At 37.3% G+C, this 23,172-nt stretch overlaps 1 protein-coding gene across 1 annotated transcript in view; it reads right to left on the reverse strand.

Annotated features, from left to right (window-relative positions):
- Nucleotides 1-23,172, reverse strand: part of COL4A5 (collagen type IV alpha 5 chain) — a 295,236-nt gene that overhangs the window by 116,594 nt on the left and 155,470 nt on the right. The window contains exons 14-19 of the mRNA XM_075538728.1: nucleotides 18,044-18,097; nucleotides 17,892-17,948; nucleotides 17,592-17,636; nucleotides 12,893-12,946; nucleotides 11,024-11,065; nucleotides 8,819-8,951 (exon numbers count right to left, since the gene is read on the reverse strand). Coding sequence (XP_075394843.1) covers nucleotides 8,819-8,951; nucleotides 11,024-11,065; nucleotides 12,893-12,946; nucleotides 17,592-17,636; nucleotides 17,892-17,948; nucleotides 18,044-18,097 — 385 coding nt within the window. The remainder of the gene's footprint in view (nucleotides 1-8,818; nucleotides 8,952-11,023; nucleotides 11,066-12,892; nucleotides 12,947-17,591; nucleotides 17,637-17,891; nucleotides 17,949-18,043; nucleotides 18,098-23,172) is intronic.

Raw genomic sequence — 23,172 nt, forward strand, 5'->3', positions numbered from 1 at the left:
ATTCCATGCTTTTCAAATACTGCATTTTCAGGCACTCAAAATTTTACATACCAGTTAAGGGATCTAGAAGATGATGAAGAAAGAAATAAGTGCCCCATATAATTTTACAAGAATTTTATAAGAATATTTTATAGAATAACAAGTATATTCTACAAGAATACTACTCCAGAACAAAGAAGGATATATGTGTCCTACATAACCATACCCCCAGAATCCAGAAAGACATGAGTTCCACATAAAATGTTATCAAAATCATTATTTCATATAAAAATTTCTGAAATGTTTCTCGTTAAATGAGAATTTCATTAATGAAAGCACATGGTATCAAGGAAAATTCAAAGGTGAGAAAGCAACAAGTCATGTAAAATCAATGATGAGGAGGGCATAGGATGGATTTCTAGTAGGGTTTGATCAAGGGCAATATAACTGAGAGGAATTACTGAAACCGGAATATAGGCTGAAGATGATAGTGGGACAAGAGGAAAGCAAAAGGAAATAGAGGAAAGAACTCGGAGGCAAAGGGCATCTGCAGAGGCCTAAATTCAGGCTTGTATATATATAATGAGAGGGAAATAGATCTATATATACGTATTTATATGTTAAGTATTAGGGTAGCAGATGGACATTGGGTCTCTACTAAAGTACTCCCTCAACACAAGAACACTTTATTTTAATAACATGGCATTTTGTGATGCTCAGCTACCCCACACAATCGCTTAAGACAAAATAGGTGCATAAGCAAATGTGGTGAAGAAAGCTGATGGTGCCTGGCTATCAAAAGATATAGCACCTGGGCTCTTAAAGGCTTGAAGATAAATAAGCGGCCATCTAGCTGAGAAGCAACAAAGTCCACATGGAAGAAGAACACCAGCCTGTGTGATCATGAGGTATCGATGGGATCAGGTATCAAGCATCAAAGACCCAGAACAAAAAAATATTATCAATGTGAATGAGGGGGAGTGTGGAGTGGAGACCCAAAGTCCATCTACAGACAATTGGACATCCCCTCATAGAGGAGTCACAGGGAAATGATGAGCTAGTCCGGGTGCAGTATAGCACCAATGAAAGATACAACTTACATCTAGTTCTTTAATACTTCCTCCCCCCACTATCATGACTCCAATTCTACTTTACAAATCTGGCTGGACCAGAGCATGTACACGGGTACAGATGAGAGCTGGAAACTAAACACAGGGAATCCATGACAGATAACCCCTCAGGACCAATAATGAGAGTAGTGATACCAGGAGAGTCAGAGGAAGGTGGGAGGAGAAAGGAGGGGCCAATCACAGTGATATACATATAGCCCCCTCCCAGGGGGACGGATAACAGAAAAGTGGGTGAGGGGAGACATCACTCGGTATAAGACATGAAAAAATATAATGTAGTTATCATCAATGGTTCATGAGAGAGAGAGAGGGTGGGGGAGGGAAGGAAAAGAAAATTAGGAGCTGATATCCTGGGCTCAAGTAGAAAGAAAGTGTTTTGAAAATGATGATGGCAACAAATGTACAAATGTGCTTGACACAATGTATGTATGTATGGATGGAGTGTGATAAGAGCTGTTTGAGCTGCAATTAAATGACTTTTTTAAAATTCAAAGGTAAAAAAATTGAGTCATCACATGGGGTTAATGTTGTCTTACGTATTCCTAGTTTGAGTTGTTTCAGTCTTAATATTTCTTTTTAAAAATGAATAGAAAAGACAATTGTAGGCCTATTCACATTAACCAAAACGTGGAAAACAATTTAAATGCCCACAAACAAATGAATGGATAAACAGAATGAAGTTCTTCAATACAGTGGAATACTATACAGCCAGTATGAGAAACAAATTCTTTATACATACAACAGTAAAGATGGACATAGAAGGCATTTTGCTGAGTGAAATTCATAAAAAGGACATGGTACGACTTCAGATATAAAAAGACAAGGAAAGGCAAATGGACAGAGACCAAAGTTTATTACTGGTTACCAGATGCAGGAGAGGAGCACTGGTGGCATAGAATGTTATGATTTGGGTTGCCAACTGCAAGGTCATCAGTTCAACAACACCAGCAACTGCAATGGAGAAAGATGAGGCTTCCTATTCCTGAAAAATTTAAAGTCTGGGAAACCCACACAGGCAGTTGTATTCGTTTCTACAGGGTTGCCATGAGTTGGAATTGATTCGATGGCTGTGATTTGTGAGGTGGGGGAAGGAAGGGGAGAAAGGAAAGGAGGGAGGAATCAAAGATAATGGGAAATTGCATTGATGAAGGGTAAGGTTGCACAGTCAAATATCTTAATTGCTATTAATAAGGTGTACACCTCTAAAAGTTGAATTGGCAAAAGTTATATGATATATATTTATAATGTGACAAAAAAACCAGGAGCTGCTGAATTTACTCATGTGCAAACAAACACCTCATGGGATCTGGCTTCTTGATTTAGAGGCTTTAGGCCATAATTTCATGAGACATCCTAGTAAATTGCTCTAAGAACATATATCGGGTTACTGCTCTAACGCCTTCATTACAATCTACTTCTTTCATTGCAGAGTGTCTGAGGTATTAAAAGTTTTCAAGTGACCATATAAAAGGTCACAATTGGACTATGTGCACCTAGAGAAAGCAGAGGAAGCAGAGTCAGTAATAAGAAGATGATATGCAATGTGTGGCTAATTGCTTCCATGAGCAGCTTCCTTTGGCATAAGACAGGAACAACCAAATGGGTACAGCTACCATTACTTAAAGCTATGATCAAAGATTTCGTAGAAGAATCCTGATCAAAAGAAGGAAATGTAAAACAGAATTTCAAATTCACATGAACTGTAGATTTTCTGGAGTCATAAATGAGCCCCTGAAACTATTGCCCCCAGATTTTCTAAACCTTAAATTAAAAATATAGTCTATCATTTTCTTAAAACCAAGTAGTACTTTAGCTTAATTAGTTAAAAAAAAAAAAGGTCTGCCATGAGCAGTATGCTCTTAAAGTATATCTGTATGGAATCAAAATAACAACAGAAATTTGAGTAATTGGTAATTAGCGAGTAATGAATTTATGTTAACAAGAGACGAATTACTCAGGAAAGGAGGGTGAGAATATCAATGTCACTAACTGGTGCATGAAGAAACTGTTGAATTGGTGTATATTCTCAACAACAATAAAATGAATAAAACTTTTAAAATGAAATGAATTTGCATGAGTTTTATTGTCTACTTCTTTCCACCTAGTAACCTATACTTCTCTAATAGCAGTTACATCATTTACAGTCCTGTTGACCCATCCTTGCAATCTTAATGTATATCTACTTGTCAATAATATATTATTTTAATTATGGTTTGAGTTTCTTTAGGATTGTTACTTCCAAGGTCATATATGAGATTGACATAGTCATTTCTAATGTGATATCCTTAATGAATTAGCATTACTTTTATGCAATTGAATTCAAGTAGCCCAGGAAGGACAAGAATGTTTGGAAACTGAGTGTTAGCAATTGTACAACGCTGCTTGATGTGATATATGTATTAACTCCCAACGAGAAAAAAAATCTCTGAAATAATTTGGAAAATATAAGAATTATCTGTATGAGAATAATCTGTACTTTAATAGTTTTGTAGAATTCACCCATAAAACATTATAAAAGCACCCATAACATTAATCTTCTGCAAAAAACAAGCAAAAGAAAAAAACTGATCCTCTTCAGAAAGTTTGTATTTACCATTTCAAAATTATCTATGGTAATTTTTCTATTCTAGATTCCCACTTTCTCACAATGTTAGTAATACATGTTTTCTGTTTGTTGATGAATTATTTTTGTCAGGTGCGATAGTTTATTGTGGCAGCCTGGCCGATAAACACAAGTAGGATTAACTGAAGGGCAGAGGGATAAATGGCTCAGTGAGCCTCACCTTGGTTGTTCTGTGCCTCAGTTTAAAGGGGTACACTACCTGTGGGATAGCTAGCCTGTGGACTGTGTCGCTGTAAGTTGAGGTCCCTTTAAGGCCACACGATTGGAATGTTCATCTCTGGAGCTGGGGACGGACAGTTGAGGACAGTTGGGGACCTGTCTTGCTGTTTGCTGCCTGGGTATATATAGCCCAGCTCTCTCTACAGAAAGGGACTGGCAACTGGCGGCTCTCAAGTGTTAAAGGACTGCTAGTGTCTCACTGCTTTATAATTTAACTGTTAATTTCTTGTATTATCTATCTGTATATAATTTAACGGTTCATTTCTTGTATTATATATCTATCTTTATAAATATATTTATATATAATTACTAGCAATCTGGTCTTGTCTCTCTAGAGAACCCTGTCCAACACATCAGGGGTTTATCATACTCATACTCATAGAGTTTTATACTTTTTTTATAATTAAAAATGTTATGGCAATAATCCTTCATTTACTGATTTTAAAATTTAATCCTCCCATTTTGCTAGTATGTGTCAAGATATTGTTCATTTTCTCAACATATTGTAATTTATTTTTCTTTTTAAAATATATTTATTTTACTTTGTTTTCTACTTTATCTATTAAAATCTGCATCAATTTATCCTATATTACTTTGTGCTTATTTTTTCTAGTGTTTTCTTAATTTAGCTTTTATTTTTTCTAGCTGTGTGACAAATTAAGGGAATCATTTTGGCTATAGTCAGTTAGCTTTTATATAGAGAGGTTTATGTGCTTTCATTGTTGTTTAGATTTCTGTAGTTCCATTCCATCTCTATTTCCTTTTTACCTCTATAGTAAATATGCTTCCGTATTTACAAATATAAAGACATTGGGAGTGCTCTGCTATTAATTTCTAATTTTACTTTACTCTGATCCCAGAGCATGACCTACATGTAAAAAATTCAAGATTGTTTTTTCTGGTCTACTTCCTGTAAATAATCTAATATATATTCTCTTGCTGTACACAGCTTATCTCTTGCCTCCGTATATATAGCCAATCTGTGCTAGTCAAAGTATTTTTTATCTTTAATTTCTGCCTATTCGTGCATAAAGTTTTATGACTTTTCTATTATTGTGGCATAACTTTTCTGTCTACCTATATGAAACATTTCTTTTTGACTCTATAATTATTTTGATTTGATTTTAATTTCATATTCTATTAGAATTGCTAAGCTAGTTTTACTTTTGATAGCATTTGTCAAGGATGTTACTTTATTTTCAAAAATTCTGTTGTTTCACTTAGCTAAGTCTATTCAACAAAAGCAAAAAAACAAACAAACAAACTCACTGCCGTCAAGTTAATTCTGACATTTAGCTACCCCACAGAACAGGGTGGAACCACCCTGTGAGTGTCTGAGACTGTAACTCTTAATAGGTGTAGAAAGCTTCATCTTTCTCTCCCGAACTTCCAAACAAAACCAGTGGTTTTGAACTAGTGACCTGTGGTTAGTAGCTCAGTGTGTATCTACCGTGGTACCAGAGCACCCCTATTCAAAATGTTGCTGTTTGGTTTCATCAAGTCAGTTTGGACCCAAAGAGACCCTATGCACACACAAAAACAGAACACTGCCTGGTCCTGTGCCATCCTCATGATTGTTCCTAGGCTTGAGCCCATTGTTGCAGACATGATGTTGATCTATCTCCTTGAGGGGTTTCATCTCTTTTGCTGCCCCTCCATTCTACCAAACATGATGTCTTTCTCCAGGGATCAGTCTCTCCTGACAATAAGTCCAAAGCAAGTAAGACAAAGTTCCACTGCCCTTGTCCCTAAGGAGCACTCTGGCCATACTTCTAAGACAGATCGGTTGGTCCTTTTAGCAGTGCAGGATATTTTCAATATTCTTCTCCAGCATCACAACTCAAAAGCATTCATTCTTCGTCTGTGGCAACGGAAAATACCATGATTTGGTCAGGCGCACTTTATTCTTCTAAATAACCTCCTTGCTTTTCAATACTCTAAAGAGGTCTTGTGCTGCAGATTTACCTAATGCAAATCGTCTTTTGAGCTCTTGACCGCTGCTTCCATGATTATTGATTGTAGATCTAAGCAAGATAGCATGTAGACATTTATATTCCAGCTTTATTTTAGTGCTTGTCTTTTAATTGCTGTTTTGTCCGTTCACATCAATTGCAGTGAGTGATTTTGATTAACTCACTCACTGCCATAAAGTCAATGCTGACTTAGAGTGACCCCTATGGGCTTCTGAAACTGTAACTGTCTAAGGGGAGTAGAAAGTTCAGTCTTTCTCCTGAGGAGCTGTTGGTGGCTTTGAATTGCCAACCATGCAGATCACAGCCCAATGCAAAAGCACTACAGCACCAATGTTTAGTCTCTTATTTTGTTTTCTCTATACCCACGTTTGTCTTTTTTTCCCAGTCCAAACTTCTATTGCATAGATCACGGGTCGGCAAACTTTTGAGATGGAAGAGCCAATCCTGTCCCTCACAACAATTTAAAATTATTTCAGAGTCATAGATATATATTTTACAAACGATATCAACATTACCTGAATAATATTCGTTACAGTTTTTCAGTTTTGCGTCAGAGTCACATGTATGTACCGAAATAACTGCTGTTTGCCACTCCTGGCACAGACCAAGACACTTTGTTACTTTCTTTCTTCAACTGGTATGTAAGCAGTACATTGCATTTCTATTCTCTGTTAATTTCTATGAAAATTTTAGTTATAGTCTTAAGCCTTTATGTTTTTAACAACTTAGTGGTTTAATAAGTATTTACATTCTCTCCTTCCAATAGGACAAAACTCCTTGAAATTGACTTCTCTGTATTCTTTCTGTGCCTCGAACTGCCCTGTTAGTAATGTCTACGGTTACAGTTCCATGATGTTACTTCATTTTCTTAACAAGCAATACCTAATTAGCCTTAACATGCTTAATTAATAGCTTTGCTAAACACTGATCCTTGTATCTTACTCCCTCCTACTTCATTATGAATTAATTTTTCTTCCTAGTGTAAAACTGCCAGCAATTATTTCAGAGATCTGGAGGTGGCAAATATTCTAAACAGCCTACCTCCACCTGAGGATGATAGTGTAGGTGGTAAAGAATCCCAGATTGATAGTTATTTTTTCTAAGTTTGAAGATAATATCTTCCTTGGACATATATTGTTTTCATAAGTGATTTGCTTTTAGATCAGACAGCTTTTAAGAATTTCTTTTTATCCTTGAATTCTGGAGTGTCTCTCAATGCATTTTTGAAATCGGTTTCTGTATTACTATGGTATTATTTTAATCCCACTTAGAACTTCAGGAGTTCTTCCACAAGGATTTTTTAGTTTTTTATTTTAAATCATTTTGTTAAGGGCTTTAACGGATATTATAACAATACATAATTAAATTACATCAGGAAAACGTGTACATAATGTTGCCATCATCATTTTAAAAACATTATCTTCCTACTTGAACCCCTATTGTCAGGTCCTCTGTTTTCCCTCCCTTCCCCACCTTCCCACCATCATGAAGCCTTGATTTTATATATATGTATATATATATATATTTTCATATCTTACACCATCCGCCATATGCCTTTACCCACATTTCTTTTATTCATCTCCCTTAGGTGTGTGTGTGTGTGTGTGTGTGTGTTATAAATCCATCATTATTATCAGTTTCCCTTTTCTCCTTCCCAGGCATTTTTTCCCCAAATATCCCCTGTCAACCCATTTTCTCCTATGTGAATTTCATGATAGATTTTAGAACTCCTAATTTTTTCCTGATGTCTTTAATCTTTTGTACTTTCCACACCTTTCATTATTTTGCTGTATCTTGAAGAATCCCCATCTCAATTTTCTACTCGCTCGCTCACTCACTCACTGGAATGGAGTTGATTGTGACTCCTGGCAACACTTTAGGGCTGAGTAGAATTGTCTCTGTATATTTCTGAGCCTATAACTCTTTACAGAAGTAGAAAGCCTCACCTGTCTCCCATGGAGGGACTGGTTGTTTCAAACTGCTGACCCTGCTGTCCAATGTGTAACTATGACACCGCCAAGCCTCCTTTTTCCAAACACAGTGTGAATTTAATCCCCTATCTTGAAATCAGAATTCCCAAATGCATACTTAGAACATAATATCACACTCACTGCCATGGAGTCAATGCTGACTCACATTGATTCCCACCCCTGTGGGTTTCCAAGTCTTTCTCCTGCGGAACTGCTAGTGGTTTCAAACAGCTGACCATGTGGATTGCAACCCAACACATAGCCACGATGCGACCAGGTTTATTTGACTCTCTCTTTCTCACTGGCAGTCATTCCTTTCATTATGTTACTATCCCCTTAGGGAAATACTTTTGAAGAGAAAGGTCCCAGAATGTATTGAATGTGTGTGTGTGCTGGGTACTGTACCAGCTGCTTCCACACAATTTACATAGATGCCTATTATACCTCCACATATGGCAACATCTAAATAAACAGGCTAGACTGGGACAGTAGTTACTTGGTGGCCGAATGAGACATGTCCTCTCTACTGAAGGTCTCCAACAGGAGTGAGATGGAGTCAGCATTGAGCCCCACGGTTTTACAGCACAGCAAAATAATCACTGGGATTTCTAGTGGATGGTTCTGCTGACCTTTTTTAGACAGAAACTCTTGCAAAACCAGGCACAAAAGTAGGATGAGTCATTTAATGGGTCATGAAATCCTTTGATGTAAAGTATTAACAATAAAAAGGCAGAAAGGGGAGTTTAGGATTAAAAAGTCACTACTCAAAGTCCAGGTAAGAAATTTTGTGAGAAAAAAATAAGTTTCATAAACATATCTATCAATTATAAAATACTCATGTTAGCTATGATTCTGCTTACTGTTTATCTGAAAATGAATATAAAGCTGTATTATTTGATTGGCAAAGATTGTAAGCATTTTTACCTGGAGTCCCAGGAATACCAGGTGGGCCCTGTCTTCCAGGAAATCCTTGTTCTCCTTTCTCTCCAGGTGGGCCTGGTATTCCAATGTTTCCTTTTTCTCCCACAGTCACGCCAAGCCCAGGCCCAGGAATTACCTTTATTATGACACACACACACACACACACACACACACACACACACGACAAAACAAAACAAAAGAGACTCAAAAGGCTTGTTGTAATTGAAAATAATGTATCAGCTGCATATAACATATCGATTGCATATGATTATAGGGCCATGTTTTCACAAAGAGTTCGGATGCAAAATCATTAAGACTAAGACACATTATATACATTATAAATCACATTATACATTATTGGAATATTCATACCAAATAGAAACTTTCCAATGTCACCAATGATATTACTATTCTGAGTCCCATGCTTATAAAGGTAGAACTTTTTTTCCATCTTAACTTTTCATTCGCATTTAACTCATTCCAATCAACTGAGACTGACAATTTTTAACTGGAAAAGTTTCTCCAATTTCTCTACTATTTTCTGTTGCCACAGCTACTTATCCTCAGCTCACACTTGCTCACAGAAACACCTATGAGCCTGTACCTTTGTATTCAAGTCTACTGCTTTGAATTCAAGTCTACTGCTAGAATACACTTCCTCAAAAATCAATCTTTCTGTGGTAACAGTCCTGCTTAAGGACACAAAATTGCTTAGTACTTCTTACTGTATCTGATGATACTTTTAACCCGAGACTCTGCCAAGTCACTTCTCAGTCCCAATCTCTCTCTCTCTCTCTCTCTCTCTCTCTCGCCTATGTTCTCTCCTGTGATTGCTAGCAATGACTTTCCATTTGAGGGAAGTCCGACTATTACCACGCATGCAACTGGAACAGGCTTGTGGGTGCCTTTGATTATGCCATTCTCAACATCGGTCAGGTTGTCTCCCTTCTTCTCTTTGCCCATCCATACGTCTTTCTTCTTTTTAAAAGGAAAACCCAACCAACAGATTATTGGTTTTCTCTCTGTATCCTTAGATGCTCTCTATGTAAGTTGGTTCTAAAGAAATTTCATATTAAAAGGACTACATTCACCTCCAAGGGTCACAAAGGTCAAATAAACCTCAGATTTAGGAAACCATCAGTCTGAAGTAAAGATCAGCTTCTACTGAAAAATTCTGATATCTATATTGGCTCTATTGGCTATAATTAATATTCTGACCAAATGAAATACAAGCTGTGGACCAAACACTTGGATAATGATTTTTTAAGTGAACTTTTAGCTAGGACTGTACTTTCGAAATTCCAGGTTATTTTTGTCCCCCTGTTTATTCCTCTCCCTTTAATCATGCCATTCCTTAAATGAAAACTCTGATTTCAAAAATGAACATAAATAGAACTTTTGAAATATATCTCCTCATTAAACTGAGAACACTGAAATATAAACACCTGATAGTCACTATGAATTAAAAGTATAATGTAAATGTTATTATAATTTCCAAACATGTAGAAAAGGTCTTCTGGAACTAGCTGCTAGGAGGTGTCAATGCAGTCAAAGTCAAGAGTCTTATCAGATTCCATCCAAAGAAAAACAAATATGGAGAACTTCAGCAATAACAGGTTGTTTCTAGTCAGACTGCATATCTTTGAGACTGACATTTCATGGGGAATGCAAATATGACAGAAAATCCATAACCTCCCAATTCATTTTTTATGGAGCTCTTTCCTACATTTGTTATGAAGAGTCCCTAGAAAGCATACACTCAAGAAAGAAAGAGGTGTGAATCAGGCAATTACAAATTGAGAAAACCTATTAGGGACAAATCCATCTTTCCTCTGAACGCTGCAGGGGAAAGGACCAACCCCTAGTTCCTTAACAGTTTCTTTATTGAACCTTTGTAAGAAACACTTGCACCACCTGCTGGTTGCTTGAGAACTGATTTTGGCAAGCACTGATGCAAAACAACTCAATGCCATCCATAATTTGGGGTCTTCCCTATGGAGAAATAATAAATAAGCAGAACAACACAAAGACCTTAGAAACTTAGGTGCGAAGACTTTGGGCCTAGTAGAAATTCAGTCAAGTGATTTTTGATAATGATTTGGAGTTTTATGATCTATGAGGAGATAATTCAAGAAGGTAAAGTTATGTCAGCACAAAAAGGACAATACATTAATAAACTGGATAAAAGAAAATTAAAAGTAAACTTACAAGTCCAGGTGGCCCAGTTGGGCCAATGTCACCTTTTTGGCCCTGATAAATAACAATTTAAAATAGATTAGCAAAAATCACAGGAAAATATCAATTTCTTCATTAGTTTTCATTAAGATCCATGAATCCCTAATAAAACATTGCATATGATAACATGAGTTGATGAAATAAAACTAGATGAAGCCTAGGGAGGCTTATCATATTGTCCCACACTTACTAGCAAGACGATCTTAATGAACTAAGTTAATGCCTCTTAACCTTTTATAAGCATGAAGTTGAACCAATCTTTAAGGTTTCAATTTTCTAGCTAATTATAAGGATTCTATAAACTACACACATTTACAAAACCAACCCAGTTGCCTTTGAGTTGATTCTAACTCATGTTTACCTTATCAGAGCAGAGTTACACTTGATAGCTTTATAAAACCATGACCTTTTGGAAAGCAGGCCACCAGGGCTTTCATTTGAGTAGCCTCTGCATAAATGGGAATTACTAATCTTTCAGTTCGTAGCTGAGTGCTTAAGCATTTGTCCCATCCTGACACCTTATAACACAAATACTAAAGAGAAAATTTGGCAGGGCTCGAATCAATCAAAGCAATAACAATTTAATTTAGCCATGTTCCTTCACATAAAATTGGCCAAGGTCATAAATCTAATGTAGTTTCCATTGTTAGGTTCTGTCAAGTGGTTGTGAGTCACAGTGACTCCTATGTACAACAGATGAAACACTGCCTGGTTCTATGATAGTCTCACAATTGTTGCTACATTCTCATTACTAGCAGATGTTTTGGGAGAGGTGGATCATCATCAGTTGTAATAAATCACAATTGCTTCCGGATGCTTGTTCTTAGAAGCTAACAAAAGACATATCTAGACAAAATGTTTATCTTTCACCAACAGCCACAATATCATAGAAGAACACAGTGTTAAATGGTTTAAAAATTTGTTCATAGGAACCTTTCATGTGTCTTTAAGCTCTTTTTAGTTTAAGAAGTTACTACTTGGAAAAAATGAAACATGCTGGGGCCTTAAGTGGAGAGCAAATGTTCTGAGAATGATGAGGGCAGTGAATGTACAAATGTGCTTTACCCAAATGATGTGTGTATGGATTGTGATGAGTTCTATGAGCCCCTAATAAAACGATTTAAAAAAGGAAAAGCTGTTTTCTGAATATATCTTCCTTTATTCTAGCTGTTCCTCTTAAGGACAAGGTAGAACTTGGGCTTAGTTTAGCAACAAACCACCAGTTGAATTACATTCAAGTTTGAAACATCTTTTCCCTTTCCTGAGAACCAGGGTTTTTCAGTCTTGGTTTTGGTATCAAAGAAATAGAACCCAAAAAAAGACAGGAAGACTAGATATTTTATGAATTACTATAATAGGTTTACTACATATTTCCTATATTCTTTCAAAGTTACTTTAAAAAACAGATAGTAAAATAAATGACCTCACTTAGGCTGTATATCCACATGAAAAGATGACAAAGAATTAGCCACTGACTTCCTAACAATTGCATATAGAATGGCAACATTTAATGGAGACACTCTGAATTCACAGGTGTCAGGCTTGCTTAGTATGAGAATTTCATAAAACAATGCTGAAGCTTCTTTCTAGAGAATAAAAACTATGCGAACATAAATGTTAAAGTGAAATGATGCTAAGTGCATTTCCACTGCATATATTGTGATTTGAGACAATAAAGGAAATTTAGAGGGAGTGGTAAAACAAATGGATAGAGAAGGCATGCTTTCCACTCATGACCTAGTTATTAACCATTTTTTTCATTCAGAAGTAAACCTTGGAAGAAAATGATAATGTTAGTGAGAAGAAAACCAGCCACTTCAAAACATAAAACTTCTTATTTACTTTTTCACCATCCCTTCCTCGTTCACCAGGATCACCAGGATCACCAGGAAAACCCTTTAAAACACAGATAATAACGTGATATCAGTGAAAACAGCAGAATAAGGAAGTTCAAACATTCACTTCTTCACAAAAGTAATGAGGACACTGAAAAAAAAAAAAGGTTAGAAGCAATTGTTTCCAAACTCTAGGCATTAATCAAAGGCTTACAACAACCCAGAAAACATGGCTGATTCTTGGTAAAAGCAGTCAGTTGAGTGACATCTGGACTTGCTGTTTTCCCATAACTCCCTTCCTCAGCTCTACCATAGCCTTGACAACAGTCTGTAATCAGAGTGACAATCAGCAACCTAGGAGCTGCTGGAGGGGGAAGAATAGAATTGGATAGCCTTAGAAGATCTACACCTAGAGAGATGTCATTATTTGCTGTTCCTAGTGATTCATGGAAGAACCACTCATAGTGCTATCTATTTGACCTGATTCCAGCTCATCCAGAGCAAATAGGAAATACCCTCTGCCCCATAAGTCCCAGGGAAATCTGTTGTAAACAACTTTGAATCACAAAAGAGAGGCCAATTCTGCCAGAAGAAGTCAGGAACTGAGACCTTGAACATATCTTCCTTTATACCATTTCATGTTTAATACATTTATGAACCAAAAGGTTGTATGTCCAGGGTTGCTTATTTAGAAAATCATCCTGCTGGAAAATGGTGCCAAGCTCCTCCAGAACTACATGCAGGCAGCCAGCACCCACAACAACCTCAATGAAAACAAGAAAAACAAAATGCATTGTCAGAGGAAGTCCTAAAAGAAAAGAAACACAAAGGGACCTTGGAAGGTATTGGTCTGGGTAGTTTGGAGAAAAAAATTCCACAGAAACTCACGTATAAGAGATAGTTTTATATAAAGGTGAAGTGCGTATCAAGTAAACATCTCAACCCAGTGCTGCCCAAGCCCACAAGTCCAACATTAACCCATTAACCCACATGTCTAACACCAATCCACAAAATCCTTCTCCATATCACAAAACAGAAGCAATGATGCCGACTGCAGGAGAAAAGCCGAATCAGTGAGCGTGTAAGCATCTCAGAGCTGACAGGTGTCTCCACACGGCTGCTCCAGCACCCAGTGCTGCATCGGGGTAGGTCCATGTGGCTTCTCCTTAGGGATGTCTTGCAGGAAGTGAGCCTTGCCAGCTAAAGTAGGGAACTGGCTAAGGCAGCTGCAATCTGGCCCGACCATTAGAAAGCAAGAAACCCAAGAACTAGAAAGGCGAGGCTCACCGAGCCATTTATTTCTCCACCCTTCAATTAACCCACCATGAATTTATCGGCCAAGTTGGCACAATAAAATAACTACCTCAAGCAGCAAGGGGGGCAAAGTAATGAATTCCTCAAGGAATCCCCAAAAGAGATTTTGGAATCAGTGGCACTTAACCAGATCTGATTGGAAAACATTCAGAAGGGCATCAGACAAACCTGGAAATATTTATAGGCTTTCTTTTCTTTTTTTCATGTCTATCCATATAAGATAGGCAGGAGGTGGCTCCGGGGGGATATGGGAGACGAGGAGGAGGCAGGAGAAAGGGAGGGAGGAGCCAACAAACCTAGGGACACAGGAACAATAAAAGATCTAAAATTGATGGCGAGGAGGGCATAGAATGCCTGGTGGGGTTTAATCAAGTGCAATGTAGCCGAGAGAAAGTACTCAGTGCCAAAGAATAAAGGTCGGATGAGATAGTGGAAAAGGAGTAAAGTAAAAAGAAATAGAGGAAAGAAAGAGAAGGCAGAAAACATTTATAGAGATATAAATATAGACATGCACATATGCAAATATATTAATATATAACAATGGAGATTAGATGTAAATATATTTATATGTTAAGTATTAAGGTAGCCGACAAGCATAAGGGTCTCTCTATTCAAGTACTCCCTCTACACAAGAACATTCTGTGATCGCTAATATCAAAATGGGTGCATAAGCAAATGCAGTCTTCATGGTACCCGGTTATAAAAAGATATAGCATCTGGGATCTTAAAGGCTTGAAGTTAAACAAGCAGCCATCTAGCAGGGAAGCAATACGCCCACATGGAAGGAGCACACATGCCTGTGTGATCATGAAGTGCCAATGCGATTAGGTATCAGGTATTAAAAGACCCCAAACAAACAAAGATATCTATGCAGATGACAGGGTCAGAGTGGAGAACCAAAGTCCATCTGTAGACAATTGGACATTCTCTCACAGATGGGTCACAAAGAAAGGAGTCAGCCAGGGTGCAGCATAGCACCGATGTAACACACGACATTCTTCTAGTTCAGCAATTCTCAATCTGTGGGTCATGACCCCTTTGGGGGTCGAATGACCCTTTCACAGGGGTCTCCTAATACATCCTGCATATCAGATTCATAACAGGAATACATCCTACATTAACATTCATAACAGTAGCAAAGTTACAGTTATTAATTAGCAATGAAAATAATTTTATGGTTGGGTCATCACAACATGAGTAACTCAATTAAAGGGTCACGGAATTAGGAGATTGAGAACCACTGCTCCTAGCTCTTTAATGCATCCTCCCCCCACCACCACTCTTGTGAGTCTAGCTGTACCTTAAAAATCTGCTAGACCAGAGCATGTACACTGGTAGAGATAAGAGCTCTCAACCCATGGAATCCAGGACAGATAAATAATCCCTCAGGAACAGTAATGGGAGTAGTGATACCATGAGGGTAGGGGGAAGGTTGGGGGAAAAGGGGGTGAAAGAGGGAACCGACTATAATGATTGATGTGTTAACACCCCTGCCCCCCGTGGGTAAACAGCAGAATCTCGGGCGAAGGGAATGGTGTAAGATATGAAAATAATTATAATTTATCAGGGGTTCACAAAGGTGGGAGGGTGGGAAAAAAGAAGAGCTGATACCAAGACCTCAAGCAGAAAGAAAATGTTCTGAAAATGGTGATGACAACATAGGGACAAATGTGTTTGATGCAACTGATGTATTGGATTGCTATAAGAGCTGGAAGAGCCCCCAATAAAATGATTCATTAATAAAAAAGAAAATCATCTTTAAATCAATTTAACTCATTTTATGACTACCAAACTTCCCTTTGATAAGAATTAACCTCTTCCTTTGGGGTGATCATCAAACTTCATCACGTTTTCTAAATTACCATGCAAACCATTTTTTGTGCCTATTGTGGATGCTCTGTACTCAAAGAAAGGCTGATTGAAAGACATTTCCCAGACTTCCATGTATGAATTTCTTCCGTTTTTATAGTCGTTGGAAAAACTATCTGTCAAAGTTTTATTGAAAAATTAAATTCACGCACAAAATAATAAAATAGGTTTTTTTTTCATAATGGTCTTACTTGCTTAATATGGCTCTTCCAGCCATAGTTCCCCCCTTCTGTGATGTGTTATAAATTCTATTCTCTATACCTGTAATTGGAATCCCATTTTGAAGGGACAGTTATTTATTATGCTCATTAGGTTGTGATATATACTGAGCCCTCCTCCCCACCACCCCCACCCCACTAGAGCGTGTGACTCAAGTCACCAGTCTTTGTTTCCTTAGAAGTTGAAGGCAAAAACCACAAAGCCATTTTTTCCCCTTCTAAACTAAGCATATACAGAAGCAACAGGACCCGCTTTGACTCTGACATCATAATTCTTGCTTGGGATCCTACATCTGATTGCCTCTGCTTGACCTTAGGCCCTTAGGACTTAAGTTGTGGTCTATCACCTAACGTGATGTCAGCAGCTTCTGCAAGCTTGTGGATGAAACAGATCTGCCAGATAGTCATTTGAACTTTGAATTTGGCACATGCCAACATCTACAACCACACGAGCCATCTCTTTAAAAGGGCATGGGTTCTGTGAGATGGTGTGTTGAATTTCAAAACCCTGGGGTGTGAGGGAATATAATAAAGGAGAAAGTGTTGGTTGATTATCAGGGATAATGGAGTGATAATAAGGGATAATAGCATTTTGAAAAAGTAAGACATTTGGGACATCTTTCATTTCCACATTATTAGGTCAAGTCTTGTATTAATTTCTCTATAAAGAAATTATTTGGGCATGGCCTAAAACAAGAAACCTTAAAATATTCTTAAATGGGTAAATGGAGAAACTGTGTTACAGCAATACAACAAAGTATAGCTCAGCAATAAGAAGGGGTGAACTACTCATACAAACTATAATGCATTACGTTGTGTGAAAGAATCCTGATTCTTTAAGGCTACAAACTTTACGATTTCACTTATATGATAATCTGGAGAAGGCAAAACTATGAGGATGGAGAAAAAAATCAGCAGTTGCTAGGACTCAGGGCTGGGGAGGAGATAACTAGAAAATTACACGAGGGAATTTTGGGAAGTGATAGAAATGGTGTTAATTATAGTAGTGGTCTTGTAACTGTATACAAAATGCACAGAATAATGTGATAAAGATAGGGGGAATTTTACTGTATGAAAATTGAATATCAATCTGACTTGAAAATCTAATTTTAAACGCCATATCAGAATCTTGGTGTCATAGCTAAACTTAAAAGAATGATTTCTATTTTTTTAAAAAAGAATCATTTCTATTCCTCCAAACTATCTCCAAACCCAAGCATTTTCATCACCCTGAATCTTTTCCACCATCTACAAATAATGCCATTTTGTAGGGGTGGGGGGAGGAGAAGGCCCTTTGTTACTCACTTGAAGTCCTGGTTGCCCATTTTCTCCATCTTTGCCAGGTTTACCCTATTGGATACCAAAAATAAATAAATAGGACAAGAATATAAATTTGTTAGCTAGGATGTAGGAGGTTAGAAAATATAATAAGCCGTTTCCCATCTTAGAACTTCTATATTTCACTGTTACAACACATGACTATGTTGGTCATGACATTTTTAAACTATGAAAATAAGACATGAGGAAAGAATAAAAGTATATGCATATTATATAAATATGTGCACAATTTTATTTTCAAACAATATTAGTCATGATAAGACTTACTCTTTTGCCTGGCTCTCCTTGCTCACCCTTCTCACCTTTCACCCCACCTGGAGGACCCTATATACACAGCAGAAGTTTTACATAAGTTCAAGGGATACTGTGCACCAATACAAATAGACACTAAGGATGGTCAAGCATTTTAGGTTACTTACTGGAGGACCTCGTATCCCTGGAGGTCCAGGTGGTCCTTGGTCACCAGGAAGCCCCTATACAGTTGTAGGGAAAATGAGAGTAGTATTAATACTGGAATATACATACCTCTTTCAAGCTATTCGAAGTGATTAGAAAAGCTCAACTCAATTCATGTGTATCATCAAATATAATAGGATATTTCTATTTCAAAGTTAAAATAAGGTGGTTAAAAAAAAACCTTGAGCCATCGTTGCTCACTTTAGCAAGTTTATAGAAGTCTGAACAAATAACAATGGTTAAAATGAAAGTATTAGTGGTTTTTCATTCTTATAAAACATTTTTGTATGAAGAAAGAATACTAAAAAGTAAGAGACTTTAAGGTTGTCTAGCCTACATACATATTGCACTGAACTAAATAGCCCAATCCATATTGACAATGCGGTTTCACAAAAAAATTTTCTGTTTTCTTAACTGTCACAGGTTTTTATGTGAAAAAATGCAAACACTGCTTGATCAATAGTGGACCAGCATTCTCTCATGGATATATTTGATCCCTGCCACCTTCTAGTCTAGAAGCACAGTATCAGATACCTATTACCAAGCCCAATAAAACTTCATAACATATTCTTCTTGCATACCAGTGAAAAGAGTAGTCATTTTAAATGATGAGAATTTACCTTGACAAGACCTAATTTTGCATACATTTCATCATCATATTGTTATAGACGAAGGAGAGAAGTCTGATATGTCAAAAACTCTGGCCTTTTTTCAGCCCCACCCCAATTCCAAACATACTGTCATTAGAACTGATTCCAACTCAGAGCAGCCCTATGGATTTCTAAGGTTGCAAATCACCTGGAGCCAAACACCTCATCTTTCTCCTAAGGAAAGGTGGGTTTGGATTGCTGACTTTGTGGTTAGCAGCCCACTATGTCACCATTGGTCCTTTGGTTTGCATCTAACTCACAATGTTTCCTAGCTCACAAGGGACTTTGCTCTCATAATCTTTCCTGCTCTAAGTTTTGTAATTTTTTTTCTAATCCTCAAAAGCTCACTGCCTTTGAGTCAATGTTGACTCATTGTAACTCCATAGGACCAACTAGAACTGCACTCTTAGGTCTCTGAGATGGTAACTCTTTATGGGAGTAGAAAGCGTCATCTTTCTCCATGGAGCAACTGGTGGTTTCAAACTGATAGCCTTGTGGTTAGCAGTCCTATGTGTAAACCACTACACTACCAGGGCTTTTATCGACTCCTAGGCTCCATAATTTTGGTCTTCAACAGAGCATAGTGAAGAATATCTCTCTCTCAGAGTCTGTTAGCCTGGTCTGCTAATTCTTCCAGCAACTGATACTTTGGCATGGTATATAAGAGTAAATAAAGTATTGCTATACAATTAGAGAAACTTTTATTGAACAAAAACAAAAAGCCTAAAATGTGGCACTATTGTTTCTTGACATATCCTTATCTAGGACTATATACATCAGAATGTTGTGTTTCCATCTCTCTAACCTTCAACAGAAGAATTTTGTGGTCTTTAATTTATACCAAGTCAAATCCTTGAGGGATTCAAATTGTGTTCCTTTAAATATTCTTTTGAGTTTGGCTAACTAAAAGAAGTCTGAAGGAGCAAGATAAGAAACATAAGCTGAGCATGGCGAAGTTTCTCGCTGAAAGTCTCCTAGGACAACCCTTGCTACACACCTAGAATGAGCAGGTGGATTGTTGTGATGGAAACAATTCGAGATACAACTTTCCTGGCCTTTCTCTCACCAATACAGTTTTCACTTTCCTTAAAACTGCTTCCTAATAAGCCCCCATGAGTTTCCAATGTCCTTTGGGAAAATCTATCGAGATTACCTCTTTGAAATTTCCAAAATGAATCTCCCAAATCTTCTGAGTTGACTTCTCTGCATAGAATTTAAATGGCCCAGCAGATCCCTTTGGAAACCACTACTTTTATTATACCCTTTTCCCCATTAATGAATCATAACACGATTAGCTCATGTGGATGGCTTGAAATCTATTCAAAGGAAGTGAGAGAACAAGACTAAGACAAGCTGAGAAAACTGGTCTGCCGCCATCCACTGAATGTAGTTAAGTTTATACACATTTGTTTGAAATAAATTTGAGTATGGCTGAATTGCATTCTTAGTAGCAAAACTTTTGACTTACCCTCATATTAAAAAAAAACCCACTGCCAATGAGTTGATTCAGATATATACTGGCCCTATAGGCCAGGCTAGAATTGATTCTGTGGGTTTCCTATACCTTAACTCCTTATGGGAATAGAAAGTCTAGTCTTTCTTCCACAGAGCATCTGGTGGGCTGGAACTGTTGACCTTTTGGTTAGCAGCTCAATGGGTAACCTACTAGACAACCCAGGCTTATCTCCTTACTAATCACCAAACTTTTATGGCAGCAGATAGGTGTACATTCTGGGTTGGTTATTTCCTATTTTTAAGAGTTTTCCCTAGTCATTTCTACATCAGTTCACTATATCCTTCAAAATGACATCAAAATGGACCACCTTAAGTAAGATTATCTTCTTACTTCACTATCATCTAAGGCAGTGCTTCTCAACCTTCCTAATGCCGCGACCCTTTAATACAGTTCCTCATGTGGTGATGCCCCCCCAACCATAAAATTATTTTCATTGCTGTTTCATAACTTTAGTTTTGCTACTGTTATGAATCAGGTGACCCTTGTGAAAGAGTTGTTCAACCCCCAAACTGGTCGCGACCCACAGGTTGAGAACTGCTGGTCTAAGGAGTTCATTTAATACCGGAAAATTTTCTATTACACTTCCTTTAATAATCATCTATCCGAGTTTCTCTAGACATTGACTCCAAGTGGACACCCTTGGAAACTTGAAAATGTACTTTAAAAAATAACTGAGTGTTACACACTGAGATGCAAACTTAATTTTTCTGCAGTTCAGCATGAGCAATTGGATTTCTATAAGTTCCCCAGGTGTTTACACTGTGTAGTCAACATTGAGTACTCCTGGGCATGTCTCAGTGGAACACCTCTATCCACACCCTACAAGACAGTGGCTTATGGTTTTGGACAATTCCAGTCATTAAAAAGTTGAATCTTACATGGAATACACTGACTCAAGGGTCCTAATTCCATTGTTGAAACATTTTAGACTGCACAGATGGAAACAATCTAATTTATGCATGACAATTGCTTATTGTTTTGAAAAACTAATATATTCTCTTAAATATCTATGTATAACATATGCCTATGTTCTTCATCTCACCAATTTCGATAATTTTCCTAAAATTACTATAAGTGGTTGTGAGATAGCAGTGGCAAATTACTTAGCAGTGTATGTTAGAGTGTATTCTGTGGGGGCCAGAATTTAAAATCCTATATTGGAGTGGCACTTTTCTCCTATTTTTGAATGTGTCTTGAGCTTTAATTTCTTCTTAATAATTTTGTGTACTCTGCTTGAATTTCTTTTCTTTTAGAATTGTCTCTATTTGCAGATGGCATATTCTTGCATATAGAAAATCCTAAAGAATTCACTAATAAAAATATTAGGACTAGTAAATAATCTCTGCAAGGTTTTGGAGTACACAACCAACATCCCAAAGTATTAGTGAACTGTGAAGCAATTGGTATTCTCATTCATTACCAGTGGTCATGTAAAATGGTACAAACTGATTAGAAAACAGTCTTACAGTTCCTCAGAAAGTTAGACGGCATTACCATATGATTCAGAAGTTCCACTCACTAAAATCCTTAGCCCTGAAGTCAACTCTGACTCAGAATGACTATACAAGACAAAGTAGAACTGCTACACAATTTCTGGTGCTATAAAACTTGACAGGAATACATGACTTCATTTTTCTCCCATGGAATGACTGGTGGGTTTGAACTGATAACCTTATGGTGAGCAGGCAGGTGCTTAACCCACTGCACCACCAAAGCCCCTTTACACCTACCAGGTTGGTTATAATAAAAAAGATGGAAAATAATTACAATTGGCAAGGATGTGGTGAAATGGAAACCCTCATTTATTCCTGATAGGAATGTAAAATTGAGTAGCCATTATGAAAAACATTGGCAATTTCTCAGAAAGTTAAATATGAACTCATCATAAAAAAACCACTGCCATCAAATCATTTCCAACTTCTAGGGTTTCAGAGGCTGCAAATCTTCATTAGTAGTTAGCCTCAATTTCCTTCCTTGGAGCAGCTGGTGAGTTTGAACCGTCTTTGTGGTTAAGAGGCTACCAATTGCCAGACAGCACTGCCAAGTTTCCTTAGATAAAACCTCTGAATGTCGGGCTTGAACCCAAGACTCTAGAATTAACAGTCCCATATTCTACCAACTGAGCTGGCCCAGCAATTATACTTCTAGGTATATATCAAAAATAATTGAAAACATATTCACACAAAAAATAGTACACAACTATTCACAGTAGCACCATTCATAATAGGCTAAATGGAAAATCCTATGAAATGGATCTTATGTCTATGAAACGATAAATGGATAAACACATCTTAGTATATCCATACAGTGAAATATTAATAAGAGTTAAATTTAGATACATGATATGACATGGATGTACTTGAAAACATGACACTAAATATAGGAAGTCACCTCATACATGATTCTGCTTATATGAAATGCCTTCAGTAAGGAATTCTATAGAGATGGAAGAAGCCCTAATGCAGTGGTTCTCAATTTTCCTAATGCAACTTTTTAATACAGTTCCTCATATTGTGGTGACCCCCCCAATCATAAAATTATTTTTGCTGCTACTTCATAATGATAATTTTGCTACTGTTATGAATCAGGCGCCCCCTGTGAAAGGGTCGTTCGCTCCCCAAAGGGGTCACGACCCACAAGTTGAGAACCACTGCACTAATGGCAACACAGGCTAAGTCTTGAGGTGCTAGCTGAAAGGATTTGAATGTAGCCCTACCAGCTGCTCTAAGGGAGAAAAAAATGTGGCAGCCTGGTTCTATTGAGATTTAAAGCCCTGAAACCCCTATGCAACATTTTTTCTTCTGTCCTACAGGGTTGCTCTGGGTATGATTTAACTTAGCAGTAGCTTTGGTTTGGATTACAGAGATGGAAATCGGATTAGTGTTCATCTTGTGATAGAAAGGTAGAGGGTACAAGAAAATTACAG

This window comes from Tenrec ecaudatus, chromosome X, assembly GCF_050624435.1.
Source record: "Tenrec ecaudatus isolate mTenEca1 chromosome X, mTenEca1.hap1, whole genome shotgun sequence".
Classification (NCBI taxonomy): domain Eukaryota; kingdom Metazoa; phylum Chordata; class Mammalia; order Afrosoricida; family Tenrecidae; genus Tenrec; species Tenrec ecaudatus.